At 35.6% G+C, this 24,739-nt stretch overlaps 1 protein-coding gene across 7 annotated transcripts in view; it reads left to right on the plus strand.

The window, feature by feature from the left end:
• The window catches only part of ZZZ3 (zinc finger ZZ-type containing 3), a 62,331-nt gene that overhangs the window by 7,849 nt on the left and 29,743 nt on the right, over positions 1 to 24,739 (plus strand). For 6 of the 7 annotated variants that reach the window (XM_052800334.1, XM_052800333.1, XM_052800327.1 and 3 more), the window contains exons 2-3: positions 18,646 to 18,802; positions 21,272 to 22,833. In XM_052800334.1, the coding sequence (XP_052656294.1) occupies positions 21,323 to 22,833 (1,511 nt within the window). In that variant the 5' untranslated portion in view covers positions 18,646 to 18,802; positions 21,272 to 21,322. Of the gene's footprint in view, positions 1 to 12,815; positions 12,838 to 18,645; positions 18,803 to 21,271; positions 22,834 to 24,739 lie in introns of those variants that run through there. The other variant, XM_052800329.1, reaches the window with a different exon arrangement.

The following is a 24,739-nucleotide window of genomic DNA, read 5'->3' on the forward strand; positions in this document are numbered from 1 at the left end:
AATACTTCAAGTCTTCCAGTGATTTTCCTTATACCTATCACTGCAGTACAGAGGCTTTTTTGTAGAGTATTATAAAGGGGTCACAGTATCTCATGCAGTAAGGGCACAAAGGCTTAAGTCTTAGGCAGAGACAGATGCACCTATTCCCTAAGCTCCACCTGAAGAACTGTAACTAAGAAGAAATTGTCAGACAGAACTGTCTGAAAAAGGCTGTTTTAACCTGGAGTTTGGAGAAGCATTTCTTGCAGAGTGGACTAGGGGAGTGTATAGGCAGTGACTGACTAAAAGACTTGGAGTGGGAATCCATTAACATTACCGACAGATGCTGGGGTTTGTTTGCTTGTTTTTTTTCTGTTTCCAAGTATATAAAATTTCTGTGGCAACTTTAAAAATGGTATTTTATTAATCATTCTGAAGTTAGAATGTATTGGTACATGTTTTCTCTTCCACCCACTACTTTCTTTTCATTTACTTGCACTGTCTCTGTACATGTCTCTGAAAGAGTGTAACTAGCAGCAAGTTTTACTGGTTAGGTATACAGGATTCTATTGCTTTTGTTAGTAACCACTCCATCTAAATTGTCACTTGAAAAGATTTGACAATGTTTCTGTGCTTTGCTATGCTGCCAGCAGTGTTCTTTGGGTATTTCCTCAGAAGCTAGGCTTCAGGAAAAAGGAAGTTATAACCAGATGTTCTCAATTCTTTTCAATCCTCAGTCTTCAACTTCTCTGTATTTTCTTTAATTTATTTATTTATTTTCCCTTGGAAAAATAGGCAAAATAGAAAGCCACTACAGATTATGATTTTTTTTTTAAACTAGTTTTCTATTTTCAGCAGAATCATGGTGTTTATTGTGTCAATTTTCTGAAAATTCTGTATTCAGTGCATTGCAAAAAATGCAGAAAGGCTGAAAAAATTATTATTCACAGTATCATTGTGGAAGCTACAGTAATGCAATTACTTTTCATATATACTTGCATAGTTTTAAATCCATCTGTGAGGAAGTGGTTTCTAACAGAACAAAGTGTAGTTATCTCATTTCTCTTCAGTGAGGTCAGCTGAGAATTTCTCTGGATCATATAATGGGGAATCCACTGATCCTTTAAGAGGATTGCTAAGATACTTCAGATCGAAAAGGTTCTTCACATAGCTGCTGTCTCACAGCTAGTGCTGAAAAGGACAATGAGAAACACTTACTCTTTGTATGATGTCCTAGTGCAAATAAAGGTTCCCGCCCCAAGTGAAATCTCTTTTTCAGATTTCTTTTCCTACTTTACAGTTCATTTCAAGACTTTTTAGATGCTAAGTCTTATCTCAGTGTGGTTCTTGACATGTAGTTTGAAGGTCTTAGTTGTTGTTGAACCGAAGAGAATTTTGCAAATACTCAAGAATCCTCTATTTCATTCTCATAAATGGATTGCTTTGTGGAGTACAGTTTGCTGTCAGTACCATTCAAATTATCCAAGTGTGTAAGTGTAAAGGAACAGATTTCCTGATGTTAAGATCTTAGTCTTTTGTTGTTGTTGTTTTATGACTACCCTTCAAAAAAGCCTCACACCAACAATATAGGTAGTTAATTTCTTGTTAATATTTGTGAATTTCAGTTATGTCACTCATGATCTGAAATATCCCTAGTTAATTACAGCCCAGGAGTGGTTTTATTGAAACTTCCTATATTGCATGAAGGGTTATTTTTTTTCTCCTATCGAAATTCTGAATGGAGAGAGGGAGTCTTTTGCAGGGATATGGAGGTAAAGGCAGGCCAGTTAATGTCATTTTATCCAGTGTGACTCATGTCTCATTGATTTTCCACTTGAGAAGTAACTCTAGTGATCAGACCTTTGTGTCCTGCTTTTAGGGTATAGCTCATAATTGAATTTAGTTGCAGTTAGATGAACTGCCTTTCTAAAAAACTCTTGTTATATTGTTGTATGTCTATTTACTTGGCCCAAGAAATTCTCCCAAAGAAACCATCCCAAAAGGTCAGGAGATTCTCCATGAGAAACAGGAGAGCACTGGAGAGGCTTACAGTGTAATATCCTTGGTATCATTTTCAGTTTTGATTCATGTGTCACTATAGCTTTGTTGGACGACTTGTAACAAATAATCATGTGGACGTTTCTTCTCATCCTGTCTGTTCTGTCAGTAGCCCTGGTTTGCAGAAGTGGCATGAGCTAGAATTTAAGTTCTGTTTTCTTATCCTCCCTTAAATGTGTCCTTTACTACACATGGGCTATAGTTACAGCTTCCCTAGTTGGTTAGCTCTTGCTACTGCTTTGAAACGAAAGTTTGTTTTTCTTTTACTTACAAATTAACTTCTGTTGAAGTCTGGACTACTGTTTCTTTTTGACCTTTGATGACTGTATTTTCCATAATGAGAAGATGTCAGAAAGAGCCCAAGGGTTTGAATCAGTAACAAATCAAAATATAGAAGGTCTAATTTTTTTTTTTCCTTTGATGCCTTTTTTGTGCTTCAGGTTCCGTCAGCAAAGACTTGCATCAACTGGATTTCAGTGAAATTTTCAATAGAATTTGAACAGTTTTATATTCAAGTGACGAGAGTAAAACAGAATGAAAATAAAGTAAAACAGATGTGCTATCCTGCTTTGCAGGAGCAGACATGAAGAATGTTTCACCCAAGGTGTTCACAAGTCTGGTATAATATGGGTTGTAGCTGGGCAATATAGATAGATGGAAACAATAAGATGGTTGAATTATTTCCTGTGTATCAGTTGTAAAATATTTTTATCCTCATCATGGAAGATTAAGAGTTCCAAGTTAAAAGAAGTAACTGCTTCTTATGCTTAACAAAGCATAAGGGAGAGCCTGAGAGTAAGGCTTCATGTTACAGCTAACCTGATCCAATGCTATCTGTCACCAAAATACATAGTTGTGACCCCTGCTTTCCACTGGCACCTGTGCTCATTTGACCATTACAGTAAGCCTGTTTGGGGAGCTAAACCAGCAGAAAAATAATGGCTCTTTTGTAGGGGGTTGTATTTTCTAAATCAGCTTATTGTGAGATGGGATTGAATACTAAAGCAAATGCATGGGGAAAATCGGGATGATGCGCCTGAGAGTTACAGGGGAGCGGGATTGCTCCTTTTTGTAGATTAAATCACTTAACAGTAAAATGAAACCTCACCTGGGAAGTCTTGTTGCAAAATTAAAGAGAGAATGATTGAAGGCTCACCAGAGTGTGAATCAACCCTGTTGGTAAGGAGTGAGATGATAGATGGGTGAGGCTTTGTTTGCTGTGTTAGGAAGATATAGGGGAAGTGGTGCCTTGGACAAAGCAATAAACTAAGGAAATGCTCTTTGGAGAAGTATCTAAATGGATGTAAGTGGAGCAGGAGTAGAGAAAAGAACATTGCAGTCATGAGGATGCAAAATGATGAGATCCTCATGGGAGTTACCTGCTTGGGGTAGCAGTGGAAACCTTTCTACATCAAGCCAACTGCTGAAAGAGGGTTCAAACACTAAAAAAGGTGTTTGCCATTGGATCTTTGAACCTTTGTTGTGAATGAATGTGTAACCTTCAACCTAGGCTCCTGGACTGGCACAACATACTTTTAATTATGATTCTGTTAACTCACACATGTATTTATGGTTTTATTTCCTTAGTGGCTGTTTAAATACACAGACATTGTAGAGTTGCTCTTTCTCACCACTAAGAGTGAAGAAAAAATGTTTTTAATGTTTTCCTCAGCTGAGCAAGGATAATCCAAACTGTATGCATGCAGAACTCCAGAAAGGAAGTAGTGCCCACTTTAGCTGGCACATGATTTAAGATGGGGATTTTCAGTCAAAATAAGCAGTTGTTTTAAATGTTACAAGATGGTCAGAGTTGTCAATTTCAATGAAACACAGAGTAATGATATTTTAATAAAATTATTTCAGTGATTACAGAAAAAAAAACCTCTACTCTGGTAATAGTCTAGAGATGATACAGAATTGATGACTCTTGATTTCACCACTGTCTTGAGTCAGAGTTGAAGGATCTCACAAAACTGAGTGAACGAGTGATAAAATAGAAGCAGAAACTTGTTTTCAGAAATGTGAAGTTATGCATGAGAGTAAAATAACTTCATGCAAAAAAACCCAACCCTGACTTTAAATCAGCTATTACTGCTCAGGAAAGTGTTCTGGTAGATGTTTCTGTGAAAACATCAACTCAGTTTTCACTAGCTGTCAAAAAAAAGTAAATAGTGTTGAGTATTATTAGAAAGGAGCCATACCACAAAACATTACTATTCTGTGGTAAAAATCCATGACATACATAGGCCATGCTTTGAATATGATTATCCTGCACTGATCTGTCTGCTAGACTTAGTACAGAAAAAGGCAACAGGAATAATCAAAGGTTTGGGATAGCTTCTCTATGCAGAACACCAAGGAGATAGGCCAAATAAAATAACTGTTAATTCTGGGAGTGTACAGCAAAGGTATGTCCTCAGGTCTGCCGTGCTGTACGTGGTCACTGTATTTCAGTACTTTCTTTGTTTCTAGATACAGATGAAACTAATTTTTAAAGGTATGGGGGTTTTATGTATTTTTTCTCCTCGCGTTATCAAGAAAGGAATATGTTTAATTGCTTAGTGCCCTAGGAGAGATAATATAACATTGAGTTATGAGGGCTTTGTATATTCAAGATACAGTGAAGGCTGCTTAGGGGCTATATTCTTAATGTATTTATTTTTCTTCTTTTATGGCTACAGAATTGTGCTGTGGGTAATACACTTGTTTATAGCTGAATAATTTCATATTTTTATACAGAAATTTTATATGTTCTCTAAGAGAACTGACAGTTATTTTTTGATAATATTTTTAAAAAGGTTAAGCAGTCTTAGGGATAGCATGTAAATTACATTTGTCAGGTTAATCCTTACTTAATATTTGATGTCAGCTCTTCAGAGGTACTAAGTAAGGAGTAAGCATAACACTTCATTTAATATAGCACTGTTAAATTTCTTAGAATAGTTTGAAAAAACTGTGCCTTAGAAAGGGTCAGTAAGGCGTTTTTAGGACATCACTGGCAAACTGTAAATGATTTATAATTAAATAAAGCTATGTAGAGTCTTCTGCTTGATATCTTTATAAATGCTAATGTGCATATGACTATCAAAGTGAATGTGATTTCTAACTTTGTAACTGCTTTTACTGATTATTTTCAAATTCGTACTATAAACATTTGAAACTATGGCAAACTAAGAAAGCTAATGGTCAAGTTGTTTTTGGTCTTGTAAGAAATAAGTATTTGGAGTAATCAGATCTCTATAACTGAATGTTTCAGAGATAAAAATCTGAAAAAAATCCATTTTATATTGTATTTGTGTAAATCAATATGTAGGTCCATAGTAAATAACTTAGCCGTTTAGTCTAAGCGTTATCTAATTTCTTCAAATTAGAAGTTTTTAAATGTGTTGTCACTTGATAGAGCGTGTGGGCAATCTGGTGTGCATTTCAGAGGTAAAGCCCACGCCTGTGGAGAGCGAGAACTTAACTGGAAGTGCAGATTTTGTACTGCTGTGATGGGTTAGCCATTTAGGAAACTGTCTGGCAATCTGCTCATGTTTGCTTAGGATAGGTATGGAAACTATATAATTCACATTCTCTGACCCAGCTTCTGGCAGCTCCTTCCTGTTGCCTGAATCTGTGATAAAATATGCTGAAGGTAGACGGTGGCTTTCTTTTTCTTTGTTCTTGTGCTTTGAGAAGTTCTCTAGTGGCTGAACCTGGAACTTGAATAGCCTTTTAATGTTTCTTCAGTCTTTTTACCTGCTGTTACAGGGTAATTCCGAGGAATGGCAGGAAGAGCATCTCCTTTTTATTTTTGGCAGTAGATATTATTAAGAATTTTAGGTACCATAGCCAGACATATATTTTTATATAAAAGGTTAAATGCTCTAATTGTTATTTTATTAAAATGTGTTCATAGTTTGCACTGTATTATTGAATTACTAACTGATGAAGTATAAAATCAGTGAAATATTACTGTAGTCATGAGTCCTATCATCTTGGGACAAAGAGTGAAAGTCAAAACTGTCAGAAATTACTTCAGTTTCAGAAAACTAAAATGAGAAAAGGCAAGATGCTATTTAAAACCTTGAAGTCTCACATGTTCTGTTAGGGTAGATAAAACTGCAAACATATACCTAGGTTACTAGTACTGAGTGTATACATTTGAAACATCTATGACATTGTAGTTGAAAAGGCATACTTCGTTTATGCAGTAGCGTTCCATCATTGATGATACCATGGATCTTTTTTTCTTTTTTATTTATTCCTGGAAAAATGTATATAGGCAAAGTCATAAAAAGTGAAGCAGAAGAGGGAGCTCCAAGTAAAACACAAAAATTTTCTGTGCCAATAAAAAAAATACAATTGAAAGCAGTAAGGAGGACGAGTTAAAACTGAAGTTGCTGTGAGAATTGCATTGGGTGTCTAACCTTGCAGCCTTTCCTTTTAGCCAGGTTATGGGTCTTTATATCCATTTGTAAAAATGAAAAATTAGAATTCTCTTCTACAAACACATCAGTGGGATAGCTTGAATGCTAAAAAATTATGGGAGCTCAAGGGAAGACAGAGAAAATCCATTGAAGTTCAGTAAATAGGTAGAAATCACATATGACTTAAGAGGACCTTGAGCTAAAAATAGTTGGAAGCTGGGAAAGTATTGTATACAGCAGCTCTTCCCTAGCCATCTGCTTACGGCTGCTGTTGCAGACAAAGTACTGACTGGGTAGACCTTTGGTCTGACTCAATGTGAGAAAAGAGGTTTGAAGTTAATAAAGTTTAAAATAATTTATTTGCTTTTGAAGTTAATGAGGAAGAGGTTTTGAAAATGGATAGTCAGTTAACATACAAAGGGAATTGAGTATATACGTGCATAGGTGAGAGATATGTTCATGTGCTTAGGCGGTAATAGGTAAGTCCCTTTTGCTCTGTAAGTGTAGTACAACATCTCAATATCTGGAGTATGGAACATATTTAGAAAGTGCTTGATAAAGTATTCAGCGAGTGGGAAGGGATAATAGAATTGGAATGAATTTTTCACTTTGTAGGCATTCTTTCATTTTATGCTTGAACAGTGAGCATAGTTTTGAAAGTAAATTGTCTCATGTAGGTGCAGGAAATCGTAAACTGAGTGTTGCAAAACAAAAGAACCCTGAAGAACAATAATAGTCAAAGCAGAATACCTGGGTATTCCTGATATCACTAAGTTGAGTAAAGGAAGTAAAAAGAAAAGCATACAGAGGGTAAACTGTAATTGTATTTCAGCAATGTGTTGACAGGTTAATGGTAGGTTTAGAGTAACAGTGTAAAATCTGAGAAATGCTTCAAAATGCATTTTAAATCTATAAAACACATATATTCAACAAGTTAATAAGATACCTGGAGAAGAAACAGCTGATGCACAGTTGTACTGTGTGGAAAGTTTTACTGTTCTGGCTGAATCTTTCAAGATAATTAATTTGTGACTGAAAGATTAAGAAAGCATGAATCGGACTGCTCTGAGTTTTTACTGTTCCAAGGGCTGTAGAAACTGCAAAACTGATGAGCAAGCCTGCATCTAGATGAAAAATGTAAGTGGAGCAAGCCTAAAGATTATTTATCAGTGGTTACGAGAAAAGCAAAGACCTGTAGTTATGGTAGAAAAAAAAATACTTTTCGTCTGGGTTTTTTACGTGGTACTAATGGCATTTTATGCCAAAGTGTTCAAACGAAAATAATGTTCATATTGAGAAAGTAAGCAGTAACTAAAATGCTGAGATTTTAAATGTAAATGCAGGCCAAACAGAACTTTCTTTGTATTTCCAGTTAGTAGCATAAGCATAGGCAAGGTAGAACACAGAAAACCCAGGAAATTAAATGCAACGTATTGTTTATCAGTGAGTGTACTGGCCTACAAAGACTTTCTGAGCAGAGTAAAGAAGAAAGCAAAATAGCAATCAAGCAAAACAAAATTACACATTATGCAATCGTAGTCCTATTTGAATTACATATGTTAGAATAAAAAAGGAAAATAGACCACTGTTGTACTGTTGATCGAGGATATTCTGGCCAGCTATTCTATCTGGAAGTAGTTGGATGTAGACAGAAGCAGCTAGAAGAAGTAATGTACTAGTTGAACTGGGACCACTCTTACAATAAAGTTTGGGTTTTTTAAATCAAGGCCTCTATTACCACTAGGTATGCTCTAATTAAAAGGAAAAGTTATTCAGTATTGTTCATATTGCAAGTTTTGTTTTCTGTGCCTGGAGACAGGACAGCAATCAAACAGAAAGTGGCTGGTCACTGTTAGTTTAGAGGTTTTTAAAAATGCAGTTGCTAATGCACTTAAAACACCTTCAATACTTGCCAGTTGAAACTTCAAGAATCCAAGTAGACTGAAATATGCATAATGGTCTTCTTATTCAGAACACTTAAATGCAGACTAAACTAAGAGTGAGAACATCAAACTATAGAGGGGTATGAAACCTCTCTGCTTAACAAGCTCAGTGTCAGCTGCAAAGCAGAATTTGGAAAGAATCTAAGAATAAATTGTAAGGTGTTGTTTGTAAGTGTTGATATCTGCGGTTCTGTTAGGATGCCCAAGGACTGGGAGAAAATTTCTGTCTGCCTTCAAGTACTCCTGGGGAGACAGGCTTATTCTCAGTGTAGGTGGTGCTGACATCCAGCTCACAGACCAGGAATGTGCTCAAAACTGCTTTGAAAGACTATCTGCAATGACAAAGCTATCATGTGTGGCTAAATGTAGCTAGCAGTTGTGCCGTGTATTAGACCAAACAGCAAAGAGGCAATGAAAATAAACCAGACCCTGTACAGAAGGCTGGAAGAAAAAGTAGGGATGGGTCTTTTTGCCACAAATCACTGTTCTGAGAACTGCAACAATGTTGAGGTTCTAGCATAGAGGTGTATCAGTGAAACATTTCAACAGCTGTAGTATCTCAGACTGTTTCTGCAAAAAATAGATGTTTCTCTGCTGCTGAGCACCAGAGACTTGACTCTGTATAACAAAGTCAGTAGCCCTATACAATTTTATTAATATATCAAAGTCAGTTGTAACACAGCCACAAGCATTTGAAAGAGCTAGGGCTCTTAAAAATAACTGCCATCAAAAAGCAACATAGGGAAGTCATTTACAGTTGGACTTGATGATCTTAAGGGTCTTTCCCAACCTAAATGATTCTGTGGTAGCAGGCTACTATAGTATTTAAATTCAAGGTTAAAGCATAATTTGTCTTATGAGCTAGTCCATTACTTTCCAAGACCCTAGCATGTGAGAACGCATCTGTTTGGTTACATGGTGAGTGGTGCTACAATTACACCTGCAGTATCAGTTCATGTGGCAAGAGATGCCTGTAATTCTGGGAGCATGAAAATGCATCTGGACAGAAGACAATGTAGGGCCATAGCGTAGCTGTGACAAGTTTAATTTCTTTTGTTCATAGATGCCAAGGTAGTTCTGGATTCCCTCCCCGCCCCCAGTCTGTCCAGAATGTGTTTTAAGCATTTAGAGCCATAATTTAGATCAACCGTTTAGCTTAAGCAAGAAGGTGTCCCTCTATTTGTTTACCATTATCACTAAGTAACATTTGAACCCCTTGGCCAACTTAGCAACCCCCCTAAATTTAGCTGGGAGTGAATATCTCAGAATTGTAAAGAGTTTGCAGCTTTCATGAAAGTTGGAGTCCCCTTTTTAAGGAGGATTGCAGTTTGAGCCTAGCAGTTACCTGCTATACATGGTTTGCTAGCAATCTAGTCAGTGCGTGTACAGATTGGAGTTGGCCACACCACCCTTGAGTTTTGGAGATGGCCAGAGGGAGGAACATGAAGTTTTTCAAAATGTTGGATGTGAGGTGGGATGTCTGGCAGAACTGGGTTGCATTTAGGGTTACAAAGAACCAGCCATTGGATAGCAGTTTTGCTGGTCTGCTTATAGAATAACATGTTTATCTCCTAGATTGAGTCAAAAGTATTACCAGATGGAAAATAAGTGGTTAAAGCATTTTTCATGAATACAGATAACTGGAAAAACATCCTTCTCACCTTTTTTTTTCCCGCCCTCCTTGGGGACAGAGAGGATATTTTAAATTTTGATGAAAAATTGAGAACAAAACAATTTTAATTCTGATACAACACTAAAAATATTTTGTAGGAACCATTGCATGCCTCATGCTCCCATTTTCCAAACTCTCTGGTTTGGTACTTGCCTTAGTAACCATGCAACAGCACTTCTAAGCACAACCCATGCAGAATACCTGATTGTATGTATGTAGTACTGCCGTATCTTGTACATCAGTGTTTGTCATTATGATAGCCTTCTGATGCTTATGTAGCTGATGCTGTAATTTTGCATATTAAAAAGTATATTAATTGGTGTATTTCAAATGCATGCCCTTGACTGAAAATCATCTGGATAAAAATATATTCTATACAGTATTTCATACAGTATGCCCATTACAGTGTACTTCATAGGGTAGCATGTTTTCAGTCACTGTTCCAAAAGTTAATCAGACAGAGTAGATATTTCCAGTGTAGTATTCTACAAAAATGAACAGACTGGTTTATCTTGGGGCCTTTAAGAAAGTAAAGGAACACTGTTTTTCTTCATCAACTTCCTTTTCATCTGTAAGCTGTTAGTAGGATTATTAAGTGCTTGGTGACCCCTTACAATTGCAGCCTACCTGTAGGAAAAAAGAAATGTCTTTTTATGCTTGACATTTTGTGCATATTGCAATAATAACTTCATTAGGAAATAAATAATATTTTTCCAATTTATTGGTGTAAAACTATGTTCTAGCTGTGGTTAAGAGATTAAATGCTGTTGGAGTCTATTCTGCTAGAATAACATTTTGAGAAATGGTTACTGCAATCAAGTTAGTGTAATTAATTTTAGAATGAGCTTTTCAAGAACCTGTGTAATTTAATGTATCTCAAAGATGTTAGTCACATGTTTTGGTAATCCTGCACAGTAGATGTTTTTTGGATAAGAGCAAAGCTATTTAGCAGCTGAATGGTTTCACATGAAAAAAGCACATTATAATTTAGAGTGGGACTTTTACCTAGGTTGATATAGTGGAGTGGGTAGGCGGGTGTGAGAAGGATATATAGAGTGATGGCCAATAAGTGAGGTTAAGCGTGATTCTTTTGAAATGGGGCATGGAAGTTACTTGCGTAGTCTGTTTTTAGTTTTCTTGGTAAGTTAATTGTATCAGACAACAGTTGCTTTATTGACTGATTAGTAAGTTCAGTAAGGGTGTTTAGTTAAGGCTACTGTCTTTATTCATGCTAAATGCAATTTGTATTAAATGATGTCACAGTAATTGATCCTTTTTTGCATTTTTTCTAATAAGTTAAGATGAAGCAGTACTAGGTAGTGTGTTGAAGTGTGGAGTGTATTTTATTGTTCCTAGGGCTGTGGTACCACCTTACAAAGTTCACATCTTCACCTTTGGTTCTGGATGCGTGATCCCACTCTTGTACTGCAGCACATTGTCCTTTAATATGACCCACAGAAAAAATTGGTCCATCTGGACCCATCTAAAAAGAAAAAAAGATAAGGTGATATTTTCACCTCAGACCTATCTGTAGACTAATTTCTTAGTACAGTTCCACAGATATTTGTGTTGACAGAGTTGTCTGTGACAGATAATTGGGATGGGTGCTGCAGTGATGTGTATAGATTAGTTGTGACTAGGTGAGATCCCAGATTCTGCCTGTCTGCTTCTTCCAATTATTCCCAGTTCCAGTTTCCCTCTTTCACAGTTGTGATCTTTCTGTCTTCTAGTAGTTCTTCAGGATTTCCAGTCTGTCTCTTTCACCAGTCAGCATCCACTCATTTTGCTAATGTAGCTGCTCTCCTTACCTATCCATTCACGTTTAGCATTCCCCTTACCTGCCTTCATCACAGCTCCACCAGGGGTTTTGTTCTCTGGCAAATGCTTCTCTATGCCAAATTCCAATTTCTTACTCCAAATCATGGAGGTAGAAAAACTTAAGAGAAGTCAGATATGTCTTAAGCAGTAAGATGGTTTAAAAAAATTTCCATGTTTGCGCACAGAAATGACTAATTATTTTGACTGAGAATTGAGGGGAGAGGCAGCAGGGTGGGAATGTCAGTCTGAAGCAGATGCTGCAATGTATGATTTCAGCACAAACTCTTAATTTGGCCAAGATATAAGAAACTGAAAGCAGTTTAGCGTTTGTCTGCAAGGAGAAGAAATTTGATAGGGTGGATACTTTTCTAGAGTTCTGCTTACAGTTACACTTGTATAATTCATATTTAGTTTTATATGAAGTAACTTTGCAACCTTATCTTGGAATGTTTGGCTGGAAAAGGGGTGATGCCTCTATCATACCTGTCCTCCCAATACATTTCCTAATGTAGGTAGCCCAGAAAAGTGAGAAATTCAGTGCAATCAGCTGTTTTGATAACCCGCTGCTGACTGGAAGGGATACAAAGGAACAGATGCGCATTGCTAGTCATTGTCATGTAACTTGCTGTTTTGACCTTTTTCTTTATTTTGTGGCTTTAGAGAAAGTGGAGTCAGTGTAAGACAATGATGCAGAGGAGGAGGTTAAGCTTTTGTTTGTTTTCACACATCCTATTAAAGTACCTGATTCAACATACTTGCTTATTTGTCCATTGCTTACCCCCCTGCTCTCAGAAAGAGCTAGGAACAATTTTTTCCATAAGACAACTCTTTCTAAAGATTTTTTTTTCTCTTACGTAAGAATAGGTTTGTCTGGCCTGGTGAACCCATCCATTTTAAAGAAGAAAATGAGCATATTGAACTACCTGTTCCAGTTCTTTGCCAGTTTTATTTTTTGGTAAAGCGTGTCCCTTGCTAGTTTGCTAGCTTTTAAAACCTTTTAATTTTTCCTACTATTCTAAATTTTTCTTTTTTCTTTATTTTCTTTATTTCATCTTGCTATCCTTATATATAAGATAAAGTAAATATAAGTAGTCCCATTCTGACAAACTGTATTTTGACCATGCGTAATATAATCTTACTGTGTCAGAGATGGCTGAAATCTCAGAGTAATTACAGACCATTTATTTATTTTTACTTTTATTGCATTTAAACTTTCATTATAGCTTTAAGCTGCTTATTTTTATATATTATTTCAAGTAAGATTTGTAATGTCTTTTGGTGGAGGTTATTTCTATCATTTGAAAGTATTGCTTATTCTGATGTAATGTGAAATCAGAAGAATGTAGTTCCTTCTCCAGAAAACTAATTTCTTGCTAATGTAGTTATGCTAAGCCCAGTATGTGTGGGAAGAGATGCTGGCGTACTCTAGATGTGATAGACTGGTGAATATAATTTGTTAAATGGAATTCATCCCTAATTTAGTAATACCACTTTGCTAGGAAGTGGTATGCTTTATATGTGGAGATAAACCAAAGTCCTGATAATCTGATGTCTGTGCAGGTTCTCTTCTGTTCAAAGATGCTAATTTTTTTGTATTGGGCAAATACGTCTGTAAGGAATTGGATTCTGTTTACATAAATAGCTTCTGCAGTCTTCATTTTATACAATAAACTTCCCATTTTAAAAAATGTACTGTTTTAAATAACATACTACTGCTCTGCAGAGAATTTAAGAATTGCTGTGTTATACCACAGGGGTACACCAGTTTTAATTATTAGTTTGACCTCTATGAATATTCTTTTATTTTGAGGTACATACTTAAGCAGTACTGTGCATGCTTAAAATGTATGAAGTCTAATTGTGTTTTTCTGTGTCACTGAAATAATGTGGTCTGGAGTGTAGAGATTATAAGAAGAAAGATAATGGTGTAATGATCAGGATGTCTCTAGGCAATCTGAACACAACAGCTTATTTAAGATACCTTCGGTGTAATTCTCTGTGGAAAATGCAAAACCAGAAGATGTAATTTCGCAACCCCCCCCGCCCCCAAGGGCCATAAATGAAGTACATACGGGGTCCTGCTGATGATTAAATATTGTGTGCATACATGCTTAGTGCATGGCTGCAGTAATTGGTTAAAAATTTATGACATGCTCGTAATAGAAGGTAACGACAAATGGGAGATTCATGATAAGTGTTACGCTTTTTCTTTGTTAAACCACTTTAATGTAGAAGACTGAGTTACAGATACAGGGTCGGGTCAGACTCAGGGTTTGTCAAATCTGATTGAGTCTTGGGAAAAGTGGAATTTAGAAAGAGGCTTGAGAAAAGCTGATTTTGGCTATTGGGTTTGTATCTGCACTAAGATAGACCAGTAGCAAGTTTGTAGTGAACTGCTGTTTCATAAAATGTAAATAGTGGCCAGTGTCTCAGAGTGGTTTCTGAGAGATTCTGAAAGAACCAGACAATGATTATAGGTTCAGAAATATGGCAGACTTTGCTATATTCTTATGTAAAAGTCACAGTTATTTTAATTGAGTTCTGTTAAGTGCACTGTAATAGCAGTCTAGAAAATCATTCGGTCAATGGAAGCAGGTTTTCAAAATTAAATAGTTTGGGATGAGATACAGAATAATTGAGTGTACATTGTCTCAAACTAGATAAATCATGCACAGTCTTATAGTCTCAAATCACACCATATTATTGTCATTGATACAGATTTGTTTTGATTTGTTTTCTTTTCCAGAAAATGTTGTGCTTTTTGGTATTAGAAAGATGTGTGTAAAAGTGATGTTTCTTCTGAAGTGTTACAATTTGAAAAAGATAATGTAAAATCTGACACAGATTTTTAAAAGAATAAAATACAATGTTTTAAAAAAGGAATATGCATTAAGGACTCCCAAGTTCTGATGACAGAAATAAGTATCGTCAAAGAGTCTTATGACTGAAATAAAAAATTCTGCAATATTCCTTTCAGCCAGAGGCAGGCAAAGTCCCACAGATCTAGAGCAGAATGAAAATGAAACAGAAGAGGGCAATTATATACGTGTCACATTGGCTCTTGTAAATGGTAACTACACCAATAACAGATATTGTTTCTGAAGTAATTTTTGAATTTACTGCGGTATGGGACTAGAGAGTGCTACTGCTATCAGGTATCCACAGTTGCAATACCTGAACACTGGAAAAAGTTTTAATCTTTATCACCATGCAGTGTTATCATTGAGCATGAATGGAAACTGATTGTTAGATGAGACTCAGAAGAACAGGAAGAGAACAGATTATTTCTCTTCAATAAGATGATGATTCATTATACTCTAGATGAGATGAGTAAACTATTGTGTTTTCTAGGGTTGAATTGTGAAAGGCTGTAGCTATTGTCCATTTTCATAAAATAGTGACATCAAATAACTATTGGAGGCTTTTTTCTGTTGCAAGGGTCTGTTCTTCCCCCCAAATACACAATTTTGTTTGTTTGTTTAATGTTGTACGTAATGTTAATACATCCATCATAAGTACCACATATATATAAAAAGCACCACCACACAATTACAGTAGAAGCTTCCGTTGCTTTGCTGCTTTCAGGTCCTGTATGCTGATACACCCAGTATGTTCATATATTGACCTCTTTTCTTTACTATTTCTTTTCTAGCTTGGGGCCACATTGAACATAATTTTTAACTATGTAGATGTTTCTTAATTCTTGGGTTTCCTTTAAACAATCAACTTGTACTTGGTTCCCAGATAGCCAGTACTGGCTTAACCCAGTGAAGAAATTGGTTATTCTGCATATTTAGGAAGGAGTTTCCTTCTTCAAGTGTTGGTTCCCATCTCTATGTAAATTTTTTTCCTCTGTTGCTAGAAGTTTTCACACACACAATTCAACATTCACTAACTTTGCTAAACAGGCTTCTGGTTAAGTTAAATAAAAATTCTAGTGTAATTATATGACTATGGTGTGTATCAGTAGAGTCTGCCTAAAGCTATGTAACACTTTAAGGGTTCTGAAATGCTAAAATACATACCCTGAAACTCCGTCCTATGCTGTCATCAAATTCTTGATTGTATGTAAGATGTATGGACAATTTCTGTAAGCAGTCGAACTTCAGTCTCACTCTGAAGAACTTCCATACTGATTAATGTATGACCATTCCCTATAAAGTTTCAGCATCAACACTCGCTTGCTGACTTCTTACGCACGTCCTTCCCCACGAGACAAATTCAAAGTCCCTTTCTTACTTTTAAAGCTTTGTCTCTGTCTGCATTATGTTCTACTTTCACCTGTAACAACTTCATTTTTAGTGGGCTTTGCAAACCAGACACTGTTGTTTCTTAGCTGATTCTTTCTTTTTAGACTTTGAGTCTTTATTGCAATATTCTTTTTCTTAAATGTTGATGTGGTTCCCTGAAGAATGGCTTAAACCTAAAAGCATATTTAGTTTCCCTTGCACTCATTATTCCAACTCATAAATATCTTCTAAAATGAGTGGTGTCCAAAACATTAAATTACTCTTCCATTTAATTTCTCTGCCATGGAAGATGTGGTTGTTCTAGGTGAAAAAAAGTCATTCTAATTGGTTATGAAATGTAAAGAAATAACAGTTTCTTTTCAAGACAATTTTTTCTAGGAAACTTCTGGGAGAAGTTATTTATTTGTTACCTTAGTAAGCTCTTGTGAATGTTGTTTTCTACTTTTTAAGAGTTACTAAGGTGCAGTCATTTCAGTGTATCCTGATTAAAGTTTTCTTTTTTTTTTTAACACACACACACCCCCCCCCCCCCAACTGCTACTAAACAAAAAATCCTGACTAGGTAAAACTGTTTTTTCCCCACTTTAGTTTCTTCTCTTGTAATATTTACACGTTCTTTTTGCTGTTTCTAAAATGCTCTTAACTCTCCCCAAAGGCAACTAGGCACAGCAGGCATTATGTCTTCCCTGCTGTGAGTAAAATAGGGTTGTCTGGGGGGAAAGAAAATTGGGGGAGATAAAGTGTACAAACCTGAGGAAAGACTGACATTACTATTTCAGCTGTTCCTGAAACAACTTATGCAAATGTTCTTTACTTATGCACTGGTAAAGTAATTAAAAATTTTGAGATTATGCCTCCTTCTGATTGACTCACTGTTATATTTTGTTTCAGGCTTTTTTCTGTATTTTGTATTTTACCAGAGTTAGTGAGCTATGGGATTTTTGTTGGGGTATGTTGTTTGGGTTTTGCAAAAACCTGTCAAAACCTCTCTTTACTTCTGGTATCTACATATGTGTCTTTCCTGTCAGTTAGAGATCTATAGGAAAGGCAACAATATAGGTTTAAGTAACTGAGAGCGTACCAGAATATTAGAAGAAACTTGTTGGCGGGGGACACAGGCTGAAGACACTTGATATTGAAGCTCTTTATGGAGTTCATCTCTCACTGTTTCTGGTTCCATTCGTGATACGGCTAAATAGCAACTGTTCCTTTTTGCTCATTCCTTTCAGTCATTTAGCTCTTGCATTTTCAAGTGTTTTTCCTTGCCTTCTTGTTTTTCCATTCTTTGTCTTTCATTATGACAGTTCTCTGCTGTTTGTTAAATTAAGAAATTCCACTGAACAATTGAAATCTAATTTGATTTAGTTACCCATATAATAGAATTTATGATACTTCATGTAGCATCATTGTAGAAATATCTTTCATTATTGAATTTCACTGTAACTAGACATAATTAATCTCTTCTACTCTTATTTGGCTCAGTTTATATTTTGAATTGTCAACTTAATGGGGAATTCGTTTTCTGCTATTACCAGTATGAAATCATAAGTAGGTTGAAAGTAAAGACAACAATTTCCAAAGGCTTTGGACTTATATAATCCAAATATAATAACTGTGTAGAAAGAAAAATGTGAGAAACCTGTCAGCTTGTGTTTTCCATCATGAAGTTTCTAAATTGTCAATATGAAAATAAGTTCACTTTCATAAAGTCAACAGAATATGAAGAAAGACTCAGTAATCACTATTCTATAGTGATTTATGGTGCGTCCATAGTACTAGATGTTCTTAAATTAAATGCTGTTCCTGGTATATTTTTTCAAGTAATAGCTGTTGGGCATTGGCACAGATGCCCAAACTCTGGAGACAACTGAAAGCATTGTGTGGCTTTTGGATCCACAGATTTATTTCTGTCTTTCAGTATCAAAATTGGTTTACTTCCACTATAAACAAAGTAGTATACATTGTTTTCCTTGGGTGAAGAATAGGTTTAATGTGAACTCTGGAAAGCATTTCACTCCTATTTGGTAGGTGAAGGTTATTCAGGGATTTAGAGCCAATGAAAGTTTTGAGTTCTGCTCAGTTGATTAAAATTAAATAGCAGAAATAATTGTTTTTCGCTACGTATCTAATTATAAAATGTATTTGACAATGCCTTTCATAATTCATTAGTTGTAGTAATATCTTTCACTACTTGTTTTCTTGTGTCCCTTCAAATATCTTCTGAGGTTTGAGCACCCTAACACATGACACTCTGTTGTGAATTCATTTGATTGCACATCTTTAGTGTGATACAGTGAATCACTTTAAAATATCTGTCTTGGTTATTTTTCATTTGAAACCTATATTAGCATTTCACATTCTTAATTACTTTATAGCATACTGTTCTTTATGTAGGACACTTGTAAAATTGATAATTGCTTCTTAAAAAAGCTGTTGCTCTTTGTATGGCCTGTTGCATTCTTCTTAATTTTTAATGAAATAATTTAAATGTTTTATTGTCTTTTTCTCAACAGTTTTCAAGATCTTGTTAATGTGATGGCATAAACTAGTAAAAAGGCATTTGGATCACATCATGGATATCAGCAATGGTGATTGATATTAAACAAGTGGCACAGTAAGAGTCTGCTGTATGAAATGTCAGAAGTTTATATTTCTTCTAGTTTTACAATGGTAAGTTTATTACATTTTGTACTAAGTAAATAATAACTTTTTAACTTATGTAAGGTGTATTTCTTTAGAAAGCAACATACCAGCAAATTAGTAAAGATTTCTGCCTTCTGTATTACTTCTAATGTTTGTCAAGTTCAGCAGTAATTACTCACCAAAGTGTACATTGGAATTTGGTTTAATTTGTTTTATTGGTATCCATTTGAAATGTCAGTTACTTATCCTTAACATGTGCTAGCCTTAATTAGAACAACCTAGGTGAAATGGAGTATCTGAATGACCCTGTTTTTCATGTTTGGGTTCAACCCTGAATGAGGTTACTCTTCAGAAGATAACTGAGCTTGTGTGTAAAAGGGGAGAATATACAGGCAAGTTTATCCAGGTGTAAAATAGCTATGAACAACCATTATAGACAACACATAGTAATATGGGGTTTTTTTCTCTCTTCAACTCAAACTACTGATGTTTTGCCCATTTGCTGTTTGTTGTATTATTTATATTTTCTTGTAAGACTGAGTTCATTGGACATCTCACACTTTGTCCTGCATTGCTACTTTTAAATGGACAGAAAGGAAGTTGGTACAATAGCAGTTCTTTATCTGTATCTCCAGGAATACAGACAGTGCACCTTTCCAGGCATTCATGTAAGGCAGCAGGAATAGCTAACAAGCAGGAGGCTTGTAGCAGCACAAATACAATGCAGTTTTGAGAACACTAGAAACTTCCACTTTGTAATTGTCTTTTCTTCATTACACAAAATGATGTGCTGTCTTACACAGTTGTATCTAGAACTATACCAGGCAATACTTTTAGGATACATTACTTTCACTAAGAAATACTACTTGCATTATGAATACCTAAACAGACAATATAGTAATTACTGTTAATTGACAAACAGAATTGTGTTGCTTAAAGAGGTGTACTGGTCTTGTCCCATTCTCTCTGTTCTGCTCTAGGACCATCTGACACCTAAGTAGTAGATTTATGAGAATTTATGCTTCCCCCCCCCCCACCTTGCTGAAGATGAAAAACACCTATGTAAACAATTTTCCTCCATTTGTCATTTTCAGCCTTTCTAAATAACATGTAAAAGGTTTGATTCCATATTTAAAATTTGAAGTCTTCACATCATATGTCAGTTGAATCAGTTTGTATAATCTGGAATTTGGGAAGATGGAAAGGGGAAGGTATGCCATTATGTACAAATGTGAATCTATTCATTATCATAGGTATTATGACAGGCTTGTGGTGATAGGCAGTTTGACACATTGAATTTTTAAAGATGAAATGAATAGAAGAGTAAGACTGAACTGATTTCTATTAAAAATGTTATTTTGAGATTGGGAAAGTTGAGTACTCCTACATTTCACCCTGAAATCTGAAATACAGATACTCTCAAACAGGATCTTTTAAACTTAGCTTTGAGTCTGAATTTACTTAAATCCAGTGTGGGTGATGATTCATCTCACCAACTGTATGAAATGTTTAAAAATGGAGAAGGTTTGGGAAACAGCCTTCTAGTACCTCAGAGGAGATTACTGAGAAGATAGAGCAAGGCTTTTTGTTGACATAAATGATGCAAAAATAGGGGATGCCCCACCTGGGTATAAGAAAAATTATTTTCACTATAAGGTCAATGAAACACTGGAACAACTTGCCCAGAGAAGTTGTGGAATATCTGTACTTGGATGTTTTCAAGACCCAGCTGGACAATGTCCTGTGTAACTAAATCTGAATTTAGTCTTGATGTCCATTCGAGCAGGAGGTTGGACTAGATTGCCTCCCAAAGTCCTTTCCAACTTGAATGATTTTGTGATTCTGATTCAGGCATTTTGTTTTATTTCATTTTTACTATTAATGACTGTAACTGTTTTTTTACTGGTGTGATTTATTTTTTTTTTAACCCCCTGTTAAATTAGAATCGCAATTCTGTTTTGTTGTTTATGATTTGTTTTTGTTTTAAGCAACAAGTGAGCAAGCAAATACGACTTTAATGGTTTCCTTCTTAGTATGTGAAACCATGTAACTGGAAACTGTGGGATATTAAGAATGTGATTTCATACCTCTCATTTGACCAGACAAACTTAAATAGTAATACCAATACATTATATCATATGTACAATACATAAAAATAGTGTATTTTAGTAACTGGAGCCTAACTGGAACATTCCAGCCGTACATTTATGTACATTTATGCCGTACATTCCGGCATAAATATGAACAACATTCACACACAAGTACTAAAGCCAGAACAACCACAAATACCCAAGTCAGCTACTTTGTAGCTTAGATGGAAAACTTTTTTAATGCCCTAAAGAAATACCACAGAAAGAAGTGGTATTAATACATTGCATAGACATATTCAGTTTTACATTAGGTACATTTGTGACAATATATTCTTCAGATTTGCTATGTCTGTAAGTGATTTTTAAATATTTTTTCTGACTGTTTTGTTTACATTTTTTTTTAAAGGTTTCCCAATGAGTGGATCATGATGAACATACTTTAGGGACTTGCCATAGTATGGCTGCTTCTCGATCTACTCGTGTTACAAGATCTACAGTGGGTTTAAATGGTTTGGATGAAAACTTTTGTGGTAGAACATTAAGAAACCGTAGTATTGCTCATCCAGAGGAAGTTTCACCCCATCCTCAAATACGATCAAGGTCACCAAAGAAGAGGCCAGAGTCTGTGCAAACTCAGAAGGGAAGTAACGGTGGAAGAACTGCTGATTTGAAACAACAGAGTGCTCGGGAATCATGGGTGAGCCCTAGAAAGAGAGGGCTGTCTACTTCAGAAAAAGATAATGTCGATAAACAAACTGTGGAAAATTGTGAAAAAAAACAAGCAGAACCTGTTTCACCAGTTTTGAAAAGAATTAAGCGCTGTCTACGTTCAGAGGCACCCAACAGTTCAGAAGAAGACTTGCCTACTAAAACAGAGAAGGAATCATTGGAGCATAAAAGCTTAGTGTCGGACAATGATGCAGTCTCCACAGGGACTAAGCGAGCTTGTCGATGTCTTATATTGGATGATTGTGACAAAAGGGAAGTTAAAAAGGTGAATGTCTGTGCAGAAGGATTTAATAGTTCTGCAATAGTTGATGAGATTGCAGGCTATCAGACTGTCAATGGAGTTGGTGAGAGAGACTCAAATTCTCTTAACTGTGATGACTGTCAGCTTGATGGGAACACTAAGCAAAACAGTGCTGGTTCCTGTATGTCCAAGGACAAAACAGTAGCAGAAAACGGAAACTCATTTGCCCATTCTTCATTGTTGCTTAATAGCAGCAAGGAGGACAGTGTTGTAGACCATTATGTGCCTTGCACAAACTCTCAAGAACAGGTAAAATTAGAGGACCACAAAATAATAAATGACTGCTTGCCTGAGGAACATGCTAATCAGGCATATGAGCCAGCTACAGGGTCCTTTTCTGAAATCCAGTCATCTTTGTTAAGGGATTCGGAGGAGGAGGTAGATGTTGTAGGAGATAGTAGTGCCTCTAAGGAACAGTGTGCTGAAAACACCAATAGCAACCCGAATATTCGTCATGACAGTGCATCAATCTCAGGTGAACCTGAACCACATTCTTCAGTGCTGGACTGTGTTTCAGCTCAAATGACATCTATGTCAGAACTTCAAGAACACAGATACACATTGAGAACTTCACCACGAAGGGCTGCCCCTGCCAGAAGTAGCCCTACTAAAAATATCTCTCCTTGTAGAGAAAACGGACAGGTTGAGGAAAATAATCTTAGTCCCACTGAAAAGAATGTACCTGTAGGTATTAATAATATCAATGGATCTCCCAAAAAGTCTGAAGAAATTAAACAGAATGAAAAAGAGAAAAATTGTAATACGGGAGATCATGGGAGTGATGGACTAAGAAAGCCACTTTCTGAGGCTAGGCTTGTTGCTGGATATGTACCATCTGCCAAAGAGAGTGCCAACATCCACACTGCAGAGGATGATGAGGAAGAGCCTGATGTGTATTACTTTGAATCAGATCATGTGGCATTGAAACACAACAAAGAGTATGTGTAACTATGGTAACCATGAATTCTGCTTTTGTTTCTTACCAAAAACATATAAATTAATACGTATTTAAAGTACTTTCACAAAAATTTAAGTGCTTTATAATTTTCATACTCTTCAGTCTTCATTTTTCTTCCTTGTTTCTACCTCAAACAAAATGAAACTCTATTTTATATGTAGTATGGTACAGCAATGTGGTTTATACATTTCTAGCAATATGAATTCTTTAGCCAGAACTTTTTTTTTTTTAAAAACAACCCACATCCGTTATCTCTTTTCTCTAAAAAGCTAGCTGGAAACAAAACCAAAGGAATTATAACTCTTAATTAGAGTTCAGTTATTTATCAGCATGTCCAGTAGCCACAGTACATACAGCTTACAAAATTATCCTTCTGTTGTACATAGAATTTAAAGTCAGGTACCTGTTTTCAGAGTGTCATGGGAAAGACTTACCATGATTGTGTTAAGGAAGATAAATTGATCAAATGCAGCAATTTGAGAACTTTCTCCAGAGTAAAGTATGTCTGCATTGCTGTTTATATTCGTTAAATGTAAATATATACACGTTCTAATTACTATTGGAAAAGAGCACTAACTTGTTTTTATATTTATCATCTGAATGTAAGTAGAACTGTGGTAATCATATATTTGTAGTAACTGCAAACAGATTCTTGAAACAGAAGGGCAGTTTTCTCAGTGACGAAAGTTTACATGGAGAAAATTTGTCTTCAGATGATAGATCAGGCCAGTTTTTATTGCACAGTCTTTGTAATGCTGTTTTGACTTCTGTGTTTTGCTGCTTAGTAGATGTTCTACATTTTGTTGTGAGTACTGAAAGGCCAAATGCAGATCATCTTCAGTTTGCTTCATATGAAGAGTTAAACAACTGCTAGCAGTTTCTGTAAATGATCACAATACAATTATTATGAATATGGGGCACAAGGCACAGATGATTGTTTAATCCAGCAGAAGTTTGACTGGGTTTTTTGTTATTAGAGTTGCATTATTTTTATAATGAAATTTTGTTCAATATTGAATGTGAATAAATTATTTTAATCAGAGAAAATTGTGAATTAGAGCATGGTTCAGACAAACTTCTGATTTCAAAATAACGATAAATATCTGCAGCTTCAGTCATCAGCCCAAAGTGTATGGACACTTTTCCTGGTAGATAGAGGGAAGATTGCTGTTTCCTAAATTATAAATGGGAAAAATGGACTGTTGTCTTTTGACATTTTTTGCATGTTTTTGTGTTTGTATGTAGGATGACTTTACTAGTTATGTTAGTACAAAGATAGATTAGTAATGTATCTTTTTTTTATTATTATTTATTAGGAAAAGAATGATAAAGATCGTACCACATTTTTAGATGTAGTCTCAATTTTTACTTCTTTCAAGTTAAACGTGTCCAAAATGCATAGTTTTTAAAAATAAAAATCTGCTATTGAATGTTACTGCTGTAAAAAGAACAGTAATTTTTTTTATTCTTACAATTAAACGCAGATCTAAATTGTTCTTGAAAAATTTCAGGAACGTGCCCTAGTGTTAGCTTTTGAATATACACAATTGCTCTCAAGATATGACTAGTTGTTCAGATTGGCAGCCTGTTTGTGAGAGCTTGTTGGAGAGCTTTTGAAATTGCGACTAGGACTTGGTAGCTTGCTACTAACTTGCTGCCTGAATGCAGAATTCCAAAAGAAATTGCTGTTATTTTTATCCTATCTTATATTTTACTGATCTTTGGTGGCAAAAAAAGTCAAAGCTAGAATTCTCTTCTAGATCAAGAAAGAACAATTTCTACTTTTCAGAAGGGAAGCATGCTACTGAAGGTAGTGTTAGCTGGATTTTTTTTTTCCCTTTTAAAAAATGTTGATATAATTGGAAAATTATGGGCAGTCTTTTGTT

Source organism: Harpia harpyja, chromosome 11 (genome assembly GCF_026419915.1).
Source record: "Harpia harpyja isolate bHarHar1 chromosome 11, bHarHar1 primary haplotype, whole genome shotgun sequence".
Lineage (NCBI taxonomy): Eukaryota > Metazoa > Chordata > Aves > Accipitriformes > Accipitridae > Harpia > Harpia harpyja.